The 14,346-nt window shown below is 36.2% G+C and overlaps 1 protein-coding gene across 1 annotated transcript; it reads left to right on the top strand.

Moving 5' to 3' along the window:
- The first annotated feature begins 2,081 nt into the window (after nucleotides 1–2,081).
- LOC111392990 (glycine-rich protein 5-like) lies at nucleotides 2,082–2,584 on the top strand. The gene is made up of 2 exons (XM_023018396.1): nucleotides 2,082–2,174; nucleotides 2,249–2,584. Exons 1-2 carry the CDS (start codon nucleotides 2,082–2,084, stop codon nucleotides 2,582–2,584), a joined length of 429 nt encoding a protein of 142 aa, XP_022874164.1.
- Nucleotides 2,585–14,346: the final 11,762 nt, after the last annotated feature.

Below are 14,346 nucleotides of genomic sequence, written 5' to 3'. Positions count from 1 at the left end.
CTTCAAACAAAGCATACAATTGATAAAAGCATACAATTGGCCATCAACAAAGAAAGAGAGCATTGGAGACAAGTACTAACGAGGATAATTGCTATTGTTAAATGACTTGCTAAAAATACTTTGGCATTTCGCGGAGATTGTGAGCAACTTTACGTGGAGAACAATGGACTTTTTTTGCAAATGATAGAAATGGTTGCTGAATTTGATCCAATAATAAGAGAACACATTCGACGTGCTCAAGCTCGTGAGATTCAGTATACATATCTTGGTCCTAAAATTCAAAATGAATTGATACAAACTTTGGCAGGCGAGGTGAGAAGTGCAATTGTCACAAAAGTAAAACATGCAAAATATTTTTCTGTTATACTTGATTGTACTCCAGATACGAGTCATGAGGAGCAAATGTCTTTAGTAATACGATGTGTGGATGAATCAATGGACTCTTCGATGGTACAAGAATATTGGATTGAATTTTTGAAAGTGGATGATACATCAAGACTGGGACTTTTCACTGAACTTACAAATGTGTTAACGAATCTTGAGCTTGATGTTGACAATATAAGAGGTCAAGGGTATGATAATGGAGCTAACATGAGCAGGAGACATAAAGGTGTACAAAAAAGGTTACTTGAAATAAATCCTAGAGCTTTCTATACTCCAAGTGGTTGTCATAGCCTAAATCTAGCATTATGTGACATGGCAAATTGTTGTTCTAAAGCTATGTCCTTCTTTGGAGTGATACAACGCATTTATACAGTGTTCTCTTCTTCTCCCAAACGATGGAAAATTTTTAAAGATAAGGTTGAAGGTCTAACACTTAAGCCATTGTCCCAAACACGTTGGGAAAGTCATGTGGAAAGTGTCAAGTCTATAAAAGAGCAATCTGTACAAATAAGAGACGTTTTACTTGACTTGGCAAACATTGCTGAAGATCCTAAAACAAAGAGTGAAGCTAAGTCATTAGCAACATATGAACTTGAAAATTTTGAGTTCTTACTTGGTATGGTCATTTGGTATAAGTTGTTGCACGCTTTCAATACTGTGAGTAAATTTTTTCAAGCAGAAAATATTGATATTGATGAGGCCATCAAGCTTTTAGAAGCACTTATTTTGTTTCTCAAAAATTATAGAGAATCTGGATTTGCCAATGCCATGGATGAAGCTAAACAAATAGCAGTTGAAATGAGAATTGAAGCTGTTTTTCGAGAGAAACGTAATATTCGAAGGAAGATGCAGTTTGATGAAAGTGGTAGTGAAGAGGTAACACTATCAGCTGAAGAATCTTTTCGAGTTGATTATTTTCTCTTTATAATTGACCAAGCTCGATCTTCACTTCAAACTCGATTTGAATAATTTAAACATTATGAAGAGACATTTGGATTTTTGTTTAATTCGGAGAGGTTAAAGAGTATGGATGTTAACAATTTGTTGAAATCTTGTAAGAATCTTGAGTAGTATTTGAGCCATAATGGACATTCAGACATTATTGGTGATGACTTATGTACGGAGTTGTTAGTTTTGAATTGCTATTTACCTGGAGAAACAAAAAGAGCAATTGATGTGCTAAATTACTTGAAGAAAATGCATGGTTGTTTTCCGAATGCTTGCATTGCTTACAAGATTTTGCTCACTATACCGGTTACAGTTACATCAGCAGAAAGAAGTTTCTCCAAATTGAAATTGATCAAGACTTATATTCGATCAACCATATCACAGCAAAGATTGAATGAATTAGCTTTGTTGTCCATTGAAAAAGAAATGGTTGAACAACTCGACTATACAAAATTGATTGATATTTTTGCCTCAAAAACCGCAAGACGAGTTGTATTTAAGTGATCGTTTAGAACATTTTCTTATACATCTTTGTATTGCTATTTGATTATAATATAAATATTTTGAATTTCATTTTTATTTGTTGCTTTGTTATGGATTTTATGTTAAAAATTTAGTTCCTTCAAACTCTTATAAATAATATGAAAAAAAAAAATCATTGTTTGCTATGAAGTAGCGGCCCAAATTCTGAATCTTGCCTTAGGCCCCGCGAAACACAGATACGGCACTGGTAGGTGGGTTTAGCCCTAATGGTGGAATATGGGCCTGGAAGAGGATTTGGTCCTGGTGGTGGTTTGAGAGGCCGTGGTGGTAGTTTTGATGAACCTGGAGGGTTCGGCTTTGTTGGTGGATATGGCCATAGAGGCGGATTGGACCATGGATGTGGTTTAGGTGGCCTTGGTGGTGGTTTTGGCAGATATGGCCCTGGAGGCGGATTGGCTGTGGTTGTGGTTTGGGTGGCTCTGGTGGCATTTTCAGCGGCCCTGGTGGTGGATATGGAGGTGGACATGGCATTGGTGTAAAGATAAGTGGTTTTGGTGGCCCTGGTGGTGGATTTGGAAGTGGACATGTCATTGGTGGAAAGGGTGGCGGTGTTGGCAGCCCTTGTGGTGGTGGATATGGAGGTGGACATGTCATTGGTGAAAATGGGGATGGTGGCCCTAGTGGAGGTTACGGTGGCCCTGGCGGTGATGGTTTTGGTGGCAGAATTGGAAAAGGTGGTGATTATGGTGATGGAATTGGAAATCATTGATCCTAATGCTGCGTGTTATCATGACATCAAGAATAAGCTATAATGACTCATAGTAAAAGTGTGTGTCACAGTATAATTTTTACTGCGTACTAAAGATCTCTTGGCCTTTATGGCATTTTTAATTTCCGAATTGCGTATGCTATAGATCCTTTTCTATATTACACATTTATGTTGTTTTTGGACTTGGCACTAGGTTCGAATCTTAAAAGATAAATACTATAAGGGCTAAAACAATCAACAAATTCAGATTGAACTGAACAATCTCGAGCTGATTGACCGATCTACTGTACAATTTCTGATGGATTTTTGTCCATCAAAATATTTCTGGTGGTCTAAGTTTTAATTTTTATTTATAAAGAGTTCATTTTGTTATGAAGAAGATTTGGTTAAAAAAATTTATTTGACAAGCCCAGCCTGTTAACCAAATTTAAGAAGAAATACGTAGCGAAGCAGCATCCAACGAGGTGGTGCGACTGCTTTGCTATCTTTGTCGAAATTTATAGGTACAGGGACGGACCGGACTTTTTTGGTTTTGGGGTCAAAAATTAATGTGTAATTTTTAAAGCAATATAGTATTAATGAAAATAAGTTTATACGCATTTTGATGCCTTGAAAATGTTTTATAATTATATCATATCAATATTTTTAAATGAATTTTGCTACATGTAAAGTTTTGTTTACCATTTCATCTATAGATATTGAGCTAATAATGAGTAAATCAAATTGGATGTAGGAAGTAAATGAATTGAAATAAAATCCACTTTTAATTTAGGAAGTAAATGAAATTTAAGTTTAACGCAAAAGTAATTTGAAAGTAATTCAAATTACATTTAATCCATAACGATTTTAAAATCTTTACGTCAATTTCCATATACAATTTTCTAATACAATGATGTAAATTGTATTGAAGATTTTATTGTGCAAAAATAATAAATGCTAATAAAATAATTGAATTTTTTTGTAGAAAAGACGAATTAAACGCCTCTTTTAGTACGTATATTTGGTGCATATATAATTATTTTCAATATTCGTTTGAACCATTCGATATGATTACAATGTAGTTCTCGAAACGAGCTTCAAGATGATGTGGTGATTTGTAGATTCGGATAGTATATGATCATTGACAAAATTTAAAAGTTTGTATATTATCGAAATTTCAAAATACTAATTTGTAACGACCTATTTTGATGCATCGTAACTTTTACTATGGTTGATCATTTCGCATGCCATTAAGGAGCAAAAAATTAGACCATAAGCACTTTGAAATGATATTAGAAATGCGATGTTTCGACTTCATGTGACATGTATTAAAGTAGGTCGTAAATAGGTTGAAACAACTATCTTCTAATAATAATAAAAAAAAAACCAAAAATTTTGTGGATCCGCCCATGGCCGTGCGGGAGGAAACTAAAGTTAAGACTTGCTGTTGTGAAGACACAGAAGAAAGAAGAATGAGGAAGGAGAACGCGAAGTAGGAAACTCAAGTTGGGCCTTTTATTTATTTATTTTTATTATTATTATTATTATTATTTTTTTGTAAGATTCTGGACCTTTTCTTTAGTTGAGCCTTTTTTTTCTGGGGGAAATTGCACGAATACACTAAAGAGTAAGGACTTTTTGATGAATCGTTATAAAAAGAATAAATAATTATAAATCATATTATTTATTGTAAATATAGTAGTATTTATTAATAACTTTTAAATCCCTTCAGCCCTAGTCATTATGATTATTATATCCCTTGTAATCCATAATTCTTTCCTTTAAATATGAGGCTCTGATTCTTAGTAGAACATACAATTCTATTGCTTCTCTATTTTGTTCTTTCTTTTTCTCTCTAGATTATAATATGTTATCAACATGATTCTCTAAAAATTATAACATATTATTTTGAAGGTAGTCTATAGATAATCTCAAATCATATACGTTATTATTATTATTTTTTTAATTGCTGTTGACACAAATAATTAATTTTCATTGATTGATTTTTGCCCAGTTAATTTTCATTGCAGCATAGCAAATGGTTACTGCCCAGTTTTCTGTGTCCAAATTTTTGAAATCCAATCACCAAGTTGTGCATGTCCAATCATCATAGAGTAGAATAAGCAATCATAATTATGCATATCCAATACCGTAATAATTTTTTTTTGTTGCTTCTTGTTTAATTACCTCGTTATTGTTCCTTTTAATACTAGTATAATTTATGAATTTTGTATTTGTATATCCATCTCTTATAAATTATTGTTGCTCCTAAAGTATTACGCTATTATTAATGTTCTAGTTTAATTTTACTTGCTCCTGACGTTACAACAAAAATTGCCAGAAAGTGTTGCGAAGAGCCTTTTGCAGCGTTTTACTGTATGTTGCAAACCTCAATGTTGTCATAAAGTAAAGGATATGGCAATGCTTTTTTTCATGTTGTGAAAAAAAATTTTGTAGCATTTTTTCACGTTGTGAAAAACGTTTTTGCAATATTTTTTTCATGTTGCCAATAACCTTTTTACAATATCTTTTTTTCATGTTACGAATAACGTTTTTGCAACGTTTTTTTAGGCGTTATCTATGATTTTGTCCTTATTTTTTGCTACTTTTTTTATCGTTGCCGTAGGTCATTTTACATTTGTTTTTCAATTTTCATTTTATTTGTGTTGTCGGTTATTCGACTAACGCAATCAAAAGAACAAATAAAATAAGCAGAAAAAAAATAGAAAAGTAGATGAAGCGAGGTATGCCAAAGCAAATTTCCTTAAAACAGATTTCGCCCCCCAATGAAGTGCAAACGGGATTATGGACGTCTATCTCCCAAGATACAACGCTCCTTCCAAAGTCGATACTGCACAATACCAATCTTGTCGGTCGAACCAATGAAAAATCGTATTCGAACCGAATAACCACGAAAATATAAGAGATTTTTTTTTAGAGCAGAATATGGAGAAAGAAGAATTTAGAAATCAATTGAATTTGTAATTGATTTGGTGTATCAAAAACGAATCTGGAGTTCTCTATTTATAGAGATTGAAGTGTCTCATGGAATAGGTGTGTGACATTTTAGGAACTGGTGCACCACTTGGTCTGATTCGTCTTAGCCATTGGATCGCACTATTTTCATGATCTGACGGTCCAGATTGAACCATGAAGTGAAGTGTCCATTCATCATGCCTATTCACCAATTTCTGAACAGTCACAGCCATGCGGATGCCACGCGTACATCTAACCGCCACGAAGGACGAAGGGACGCGACCTACCACGCGTGCGCCACCTAGAATGCCAACTCACTGAGCCTTGCGTTGCCATGTCATCGAACCACGAGTCCATTTCCGAAAACTATAAGACTCCCCAGCTTCTCACGACGATGCGTACGTGCGAAGTGCCAAGTGCGCCTCTAAAGAGCCCAATGCGACGTGCGTGTGCCGGGACCGGGTCCGGGGAGCGGTGCTAGTGGTGCGAAGCACCACTCTAGTGGTGACTAGCCTTTGGCTAGCTAAAATTAGCCAAGTGATAGGTAACTTATTAAATTATATATTATTCACACAACCCACTATATAAACAAGACTATTTTCTTGTAAACTTTCGATGTGGGACTCCTTTCCATATAAAAACACTTAAAATGGGCTTATCAACATATGGGCCTATATTGAAGACTTTTGCAATTCACCCAAATTAATTGTAATGGCCCATATCATTAAATGTTACATTTAATATTTTAAACCCAAAACAAATTCAATTAATTCCAACAATCCCCCACATGAATGGAAGAAGTCAACTCAAATCAAGGAAGATGGAAGAAGAGTACTATCTGAAAGATAACGCATCAAGATAGGTAGCTTTCGCTTTGAACCTTCTTTAGTAAGAATCTATCGAACTCACTTGGCTAATCAGTGAACTCAACGTTTTGAACCGTCAGCCGTTATTGCAAACTCAGACAACAGACCAAACACATTATCTCTCATATCAAACTTGGTTCTCTATTGTGTTCATTATTTCGGCCCTGAACTACTTGGGTTCTGCGAGTGCTTTAGAGAATTCGCCTAAGTAAATTCTCATAGAACCGGCCAAGTTCGCACTAACATAGGTGATGCACTATAAAGAGTACCCTACTGTAATTACTTGTACCATTTATAGTCATCATTAAAAGCAAAGCTTATCCTTAATACACTTCACAGTCAGCACTTTTGGCCTGGTTATCACAATGAATACAGATAGCCGGTACAGGCTTTGGCCATATAGGAATATCTTCTATGAAATGTCTTAACCATTCTACTTCTTCTCCTGCTTTGTCTAAAGCAATAAACTCAAATTCCATAGTAGATCGAGCTATACACGTTTGCTTAGAAGATTTCCATGATATAGCGCCACCACCAAGAGTAAATACATAACCACTGGTAGACTTTGACTCGTCTGTATCTGATATCCAATTGGCATCACTATATCCTTCAATTACTGGAGGATATTTTCCATAATGTAATGAATACTCTCTCGTCCGTTTCAAGTATCCCAAAACTCTAAGTAATGCATCCCAATGTTGATTACTTGGGTTACTTGTGTAACGACTCAGCTTACTTACCGCGTAAGCTATATCAGGTCTAGTACAATTCATCATGTACATTAAACTACCAATAATTTGGGAAATTCTAACTGCTGTTTCCCATTTCCACTATTCTTGTGAAGAACTATATGTGGAAGAAATGAGTTACTAGTCTCTTTAATATTATGAGTCTTAAATCTCTCAATTATTTTATCAACATAATGGGTTTGAGATAAGACTATTCCATTTGATGTTCTAGATATCTTTATTCCTAGAATCACGTCTGCTTCACCCATATCTTTCATGTCAAAGTTATTGGTAAGTATATTCTTTGTTCTATTGATGACTTCTATATTAGTCCCTAATATAAGCATGTCATCAACATACAAACATACGAGTATGTATGCCTTTTCGAATTTTTTCGAATATACACATTTGTCACATCCATTTATGATGTATTCATTCCTAATCATGACGCTGTCAAACTTTTCGTGCCATTGTTTAGGAGCTTGCTTCAAACCGTATAAGGACTTAACTAGTTTGCAAACTTTGTTTTCTTGTCCTTTCACTATGAAACCTTCTGGCTGTTCCATATATACTTCTTCGTTTAAATCACCATTCAGGAATGCAGTCTTAAGATCCATTTGATGTATTTGTAAGTTGTACAAGGCTGCAGTAGCAATTAAAACCCGAATAGAAGTAATTCTTGTTACTGGAGAATATGTGTCAAAGAAATCAATTCCTTCTTTCTGACGATATCCTTTTGCAACCAGTCGAGCCTTGTATTTGTCTATTGAACCATCAGATCTTAACTTTCTTTTAAAGATCCATTTGCATCCTATTGGTTTAGTTCTTTTAGGAAGATTAACCAATTGCCAAGTATTATTATTCATAATAGATTCAATTTCACTATTTATAGCTTCCTTCCAGAATACGGATTCTGGACTAGTCACAGCTTCTTTAAATGTTTGGGGCTCTTTCTCAATTACGAAAGAAATAAAGTCTGGACCAAAGGATTTAGCGACCTTTGCTCTTTTACTCCTTCTTGATTCAGGTTCTATATTGTTTTCAATAGCATTATCTCGTGTTCTCTTTTGAGTATTCTCACGAATATCTCTTTTATTAGAGAACACATCTTCAAAGAATTCAGCATCTCGAGATTCAAAAATTGTATTGACATGAATGTCACTTATATCAGATTTATGTACAAGAAATCTGTACGCACTACTATTTATTACATATCCGATAAAAATGCAATCAATAGTTTTAGGACCTAACTTAATTCTTTTGGGAGGTGGAATAACCACTTTAGCTAGGCATCCCCACACTTTTAAGTATTTATAGGAAGGCATTCTACCTTTCCATAACTCATAAGGTATCGAACCGATTTTCTTATGGGGAACTCTATTTAGAATAAAGTTAACAGTTAGCACTGCTTCCCCCCACAAGTTTTGTGGTAATCCAGAACTTATAAGCATAGCATTAACCATATCTTTTAGAGTTCTATTTTTCCTCTCAGCAATCCCATTTTGCTACGAAGTATACGGGGCTATTGTTTGGTGAATAATACCAAACTTAGCACATAATTCATCAAACATAGACGAATCATATTCACCACCTCTATTGGATCTTAATACCTTAATTATTTTTCCAAGTTGATTTTCAACTTCGTTTTTGTAAGTAACAAATGCATTCAATGCTTCGTCTTTGCTACTTAATAAATAAACTTGGCAATATCTACTGTGATCATCTATAAACGTGATAAAATATTTTTTACCACCTCGAGTCTGAACAAATTTTAGATCACAAATATCGCTGTGTATTAAACACAATGGTTCACTACTCCTTTCAATTGTGTTAAAAGGTTTTTTAGCAAATTTTGCTTCAACACAAATTTCACATTTATGTTTATCTTCGGAGTCGAGTTTAGGTATAAGACCTAAACCTAAAAGTTTTCTTAAGGAAGCACGATTTACATGTCCTAATCTACTATGCCATAAATTCGAAGATTCAAGCAAGTAAACAGAAGCATTAGTTTTATTGATAACTTGTGGATACAAATATGTGGATTTTTTGTCCACTACAACAGCATTGGCCTTAAATAGACTATCAAGTAAATAACCCTTCCCAACATACATGCCCCCCTCTATCAGATTCAAACACCATTTTAAATCCTTTCTTACTCAGAATAGCTCCTGAAATCAAATTCTTTCTGATATCTGGGACATGTACAACTTCATTAAGCGTCAGTTCCTTCCCCGATGTGAATTTCAGAATAACCTTTCCAATCCCTTCAATATTGAATGTTGTAGAATTTCCCATGTAAAGACACTCATTATGATTCAAGGTCTTATATTCAGCGAATAGACCCTTATCTGCACAAATGTGACGAGTGGCTCCTATGTCCAACCACCAATCCTTGGCATTAGATACCAAATTAACTTCAGAAACAACAGTAGATAGGTTCATGTCTCCAACATCCGTAGAAATTTTATCCACTTCGGTTATATTGGCTTGAGGCAGTTTCTTTTTCTGTGTATCCTTCTTTTTGCTTCGACAGTCTTTAGCCCGACGTCCCGGCTTCTCGCAAGTATAACAGTTGCCTTTGAACCGTTTTGCATTGTTGACTTTTTCTTTGTCCATAGATGAGCCAGAACGCTTCCTTTTCTTATTCTTAGACCCCGAGTCTTCCACCATGTTAGCCTTTGCTTCCATGTTATGGACATTATTCTTCTTTTCTACAGCCCGGTTGTCTTCTTCAATGCGAAGTCGAACAATTAGATCCTCCATCGTCATCTCTTTGCGTTTATGCTTGAGATAATTTTTGAAATCTTTCCATAGTGGAGGTAGTTTCTCGATCATAGCAGCAATTTGAAAAGATTCACTCAAAGTCATACCTTCAGCTTCAATATCGTGAAGTAGAACTTGTATCTCTTGAACCTGACTCATAACTGTCTTTGAATCAGTCATCTTAAAATCTAGAAATTTGCCGACAATGAATTTCTTCGTTCCGGCATCTTCGGTTTTGTATTTTTTGTCAAGAGACCCCCACAGTTCTTTAGCCGTCTTGTAATTACAATACACACTATATAAAGTGTTATCTAGTCCATTGAGAATGTAATTACGGCATAAGAAATCCGCATGTTTCCACGCTTCAACAGCTAACTGAGTATTTGTATCAGTAGCATTCTTCGATGTTTGTGCAGGACATTCTTCACACAGAAATTTTACTAAGTTCAATGTTGTCAAATAGAATAGCATCTTCTGTTGCCAACGTTTGAAATCCGTGCCATTGAACTTTTCCGATTTCTCATATTGTGAAGCTGGTGGCATGACAAATTGATTGGAACCAGAATTTGGCGCAATCACAACATTAGTATTGCTTTCAACGGTACCAATCACAGCGCTAGTATTATTATCTGATGTACTGGCCATTTTCTGTAAAACCACAATTACAGAAAATAATCAATAATAGAAATGTAGAAGAAATGAGAAAATAAATATCAGTCTTAAGATTGTTGTCGGTAATTCGACTAACGCAATCAAAAGAACAAATAAAATAAGCAGAAAAAAAATAGAAAAGTAGATGAAGCAAGGTATGCCAAAGCAAATTTCCTTAAAACAGATTTCGCCCCCCCAATGAAGTGCAAACGGGATTATGGACGTCTATCTCCCAAGATACAAAGCTCCTTCCAAAGTCGATACTACACAATACCAATCTTGTTGGTCGAACCAATGAAAAATCGTACTCGAACGAATAACCACGAAAACATAAGAGATTTTTTTTAGAGCAGAATATGGAGAGAGAAGAATTTAAAAATCAATTGAATTTGTAATTGATTTGGTGTATCAAAAACGAATCTGGAGTTCTCTATTTATAGAGATTGAAGTGTCTCATGGAATAGGTGTGTGACATTTCAGGAACTGGTGCACCACTTGGTCTGATTCGTCTTAGCCATTGGATCGCACTATTTTCATGATTTGACGGCCCAGATTGAACCATGAAGTGAAGTGTCCATTCATCATGCCTATTCACCAATTTCTGAACAGTCACAGCCATGCGAATGCCACGCGTACATCTAACCGCCACGAAGGATGAAGGGACGCGACCTACCACGCGTGCGCCACCTAGAATGCCAACTCACCGAGCCTTGCGTTGCCATGTCATCGAACCACGAGTCCATTTCCGAAAACTATAAGACTCCCCAGCTTCTCACGACGATGCGTACGTACGAAGTGCCAAGTGCGCCTCTAAAGCGCCCAATGCAACGTGCGCGTGTCGGGACCGGGTCCGGGGAGCGGTGCTAGTGGTGCGAAGCACCACTCTAGTGGTGACTAGCCTTTGCCTAGTTTGCTAGCCTTTGGCTAGCTAAAATTAGCCAAGTGGTAGGTAACTTATTAAATTATATATTATTCACACAACCCACTATATAAACAAGACTATTTTCTTGTAAACTTTCGATGCGGGACTCCTTTCCATATAAAAACACTTAAAATGGGCTTATCAACATATGGGCCTATATTGAAGACTTTTCCAATTCACCCAAATTAATTGTAATGGCCCACATCATTAAATGTTACATTTAATATTTTAAACCCAAAACAAATTCAATTAATTCCAACATTTGTTTGTACTGTGATTTACATAATCAACCACAAAACATAATAGAAGATAACTATATCAAATAACTCCAATAATCATTATCAAATGAACTCCAAAATGTAACAATATTCGTACAAAATCCAGATCCAAAATTCTAAAACACCTAAAAATCCAATACATTTTCCAAAATAAAATTAAAATTAAAAAACCACAAACTAAGTAGTGAGTAAAACCACCCCATCGGCCTCCTTAATTATCTTTTCAGCAATCTTTGACACGAGCTATGCCTTAAGTATCGGTCTTGACCTATGATAAACAAACATTGAGCACCAGCACAAAGATCCAAGAAGAAAACCTATACAAAGTCTAAAAAACACAGTTTGTAATATAAGTCTGGTATCATAGAGAGAGTACAAATCAAATAGGTAATGAGTTTCTTTGCAAGTTTGAAATTAACATGCTGCTCCGCAGAATTGAAACATAAAAAATTCACAGCTATCAAACAAAGCTAAACTAAATGCAGGCCATGCTCTATGGTGTCTTGTCGTGTTTATGAATGTTATCTTATCAATAATGGGAAAAGAATTTTCCATAGAGCTGCCAAAAACGTTTGCATTCCTGATGATCCAAACCTCCATTTACCAGTGGTTCTTCTTCATTCAATTGCATGTTTCTGAAAGACTCCACGAGGCGTGCAACTAATCTATCTGAATGTTGTACATATTTAGCTGCTGGGGGTAACTACCCCTGCAAAATAGTTGGAAGTACTTAATGTTGAGTCCTAACATGACCATGCTTCAAAAATTAGCTAAAGCAAGAAAGGTTATGCCCATACCCTCTAGAAAATGATGCAAGGACGGCTAGTATAAAAGATAACTACATTTCAGAAAGAAGTCAAGAAAAATAATACACTAAATTGAATGGAATGAACATGATCTGGGAAATCAGATAAAAGGCTGTAGAAATGAACTGGAATGATTTCAAATTTGGGTGTTGTTTCGCGCGGGTTAGTCGCTAACAATTAAAAGGGATCAGACGATTGTGTAAGGGACAAACCTCTTGAGACAAAGTCCCAAAAAGGGGTGTTCTTTTATTGGCGATGACTTTACAATTGGAAATGAAAAACAATGTGCCTCCAAGGGGCGCAAGCACACGAGTTACTGAAAGAAAAGTGTTTAAGTCTAAAAATTAAGGAAATGAAAATTACATATTCTCTGTTCGAGTTTTGGATTCGGTCCTTTGCTTCTATGTCCTTTCTCCCTTTTATATTTCATAGGCGATCTCTTTGTGATCAACTACTCTGAAAACTGCTTGATCGTCCTATAACTACCCACTTTCTTCGTAATGGCCACCTTGTCATGAAAATCGTCTTTTAACTGCTGCCATCACCCTTCATCGTTCAACCATTTTCGATTGAATTCCTTGAATCGTGGAACGTGATAGGGCTGCTTTAATAACTGCTTTGATAACTGCACTTCTTGATAACCACGACGCATTATGTTTGTTAATACCTTGGGCGACTTGAAGGTTTGGGCGAGAATAGAGTAGCAGCTCTGGGCGATTGTATGACACTCCATTCGCTCAAATTCTGGGCGACTTGCAAACTTGGGCGATGGCGTTACCGCGTTCTTGGGCCTCCTTTTTTGGGCCTTCATCTTGATTTGTTCGATTGTGCTTCGTTCTTTGGGCCATCTGATTTGGGGATTCTCCAATTGGGCTTCACTCCTTGGACTGTTCGATTTGGGCTGAATTTTTATGTGTCAACAATTACCCCCCAATATGGCAGAATTAATAATAATTATTAAATTTTGCCATATTCACTTTGTGTTTCCAGCAACATTCGAAATTCCCAAGAATTTCAATCATTGTTTCCTTCTATAACTTGAAAAGGTGCATCGTTTTGCAAACCCTTATAAACCCCAAACACGCCATTTCACTGCCATCAAACTACGCTTCATAGTTTTTACGTCTCCTTCACGATTCACTGTTCATCTTTTGCTTTCCTGCTACGTAACCTTGCAAAGCTTCGTTCCTTCTCAAATGGCTGCTTCACAATCTCAAGCTAGCAATTCCTTTAGTTTTGATGACTTTCAGAGACTTTTGAGTCGCCCATACATATCCCCAAGTTTTCTCGCGCCTGCCAACGTTGGACGTAATGAGTTTTACTTGGGTCCTTTCTTCAACAATGCGGAGGCAGTTGAACAGGCGGCGGTGGGTCAGCTGTTTCCTTGCACTCAGGGTCCTCCATTTCTGAACTCTCCACCGCTGGGGCCACTTCGCGAAAGAGGTATTCGTACTTGGCCTAAATCTGATGTAGCTTTTCGTAGGTGGCATGCTCGCCTTGTGGGTCATGGTCCTACTAAGGCACTTTTTGATAGCGCTAGGATTTCGGATTTGTTGGAAATCTCTATCCGCCCCCCTACTTTCGATTCAGCACTCTTTTCAATTGCTTTAAGTTTTTCGTCTTCTGAGTATAACACTTTTATTTTCCCTCTTGGCCCCATGTCTATTACCTTAAGGGATGTTGGGGCCCTGGTAAATCTGTCACCTTTGGGCGATACCATTTTTCCTAGTATCTTAGTTTCTGGTGGCGCCCCAAAGTTTGGTAAAAATTACACCGATTCTTATTCAAGCCTG

The sequence above is a fragment of the Olea europaea genome, chromosome 4, assembly GCF_002742605.1.
Source record: "Olea europaea var. sylvestris chromosome 4, O_europaea_v1, whole genome shotgun sequence".
Classification (NCBI taxonomy): Eukaryota; Viridiplantae; Streptophyta; class Magnoliopsida; order Lamiales; family Oleaceae; genus Olea; species Olea europaea.
The sequence above is the reverse complement of the archived record's forward strand: the minus strand, read 5'-3'. Positions and strand labels throughout refer to the sequence as shown.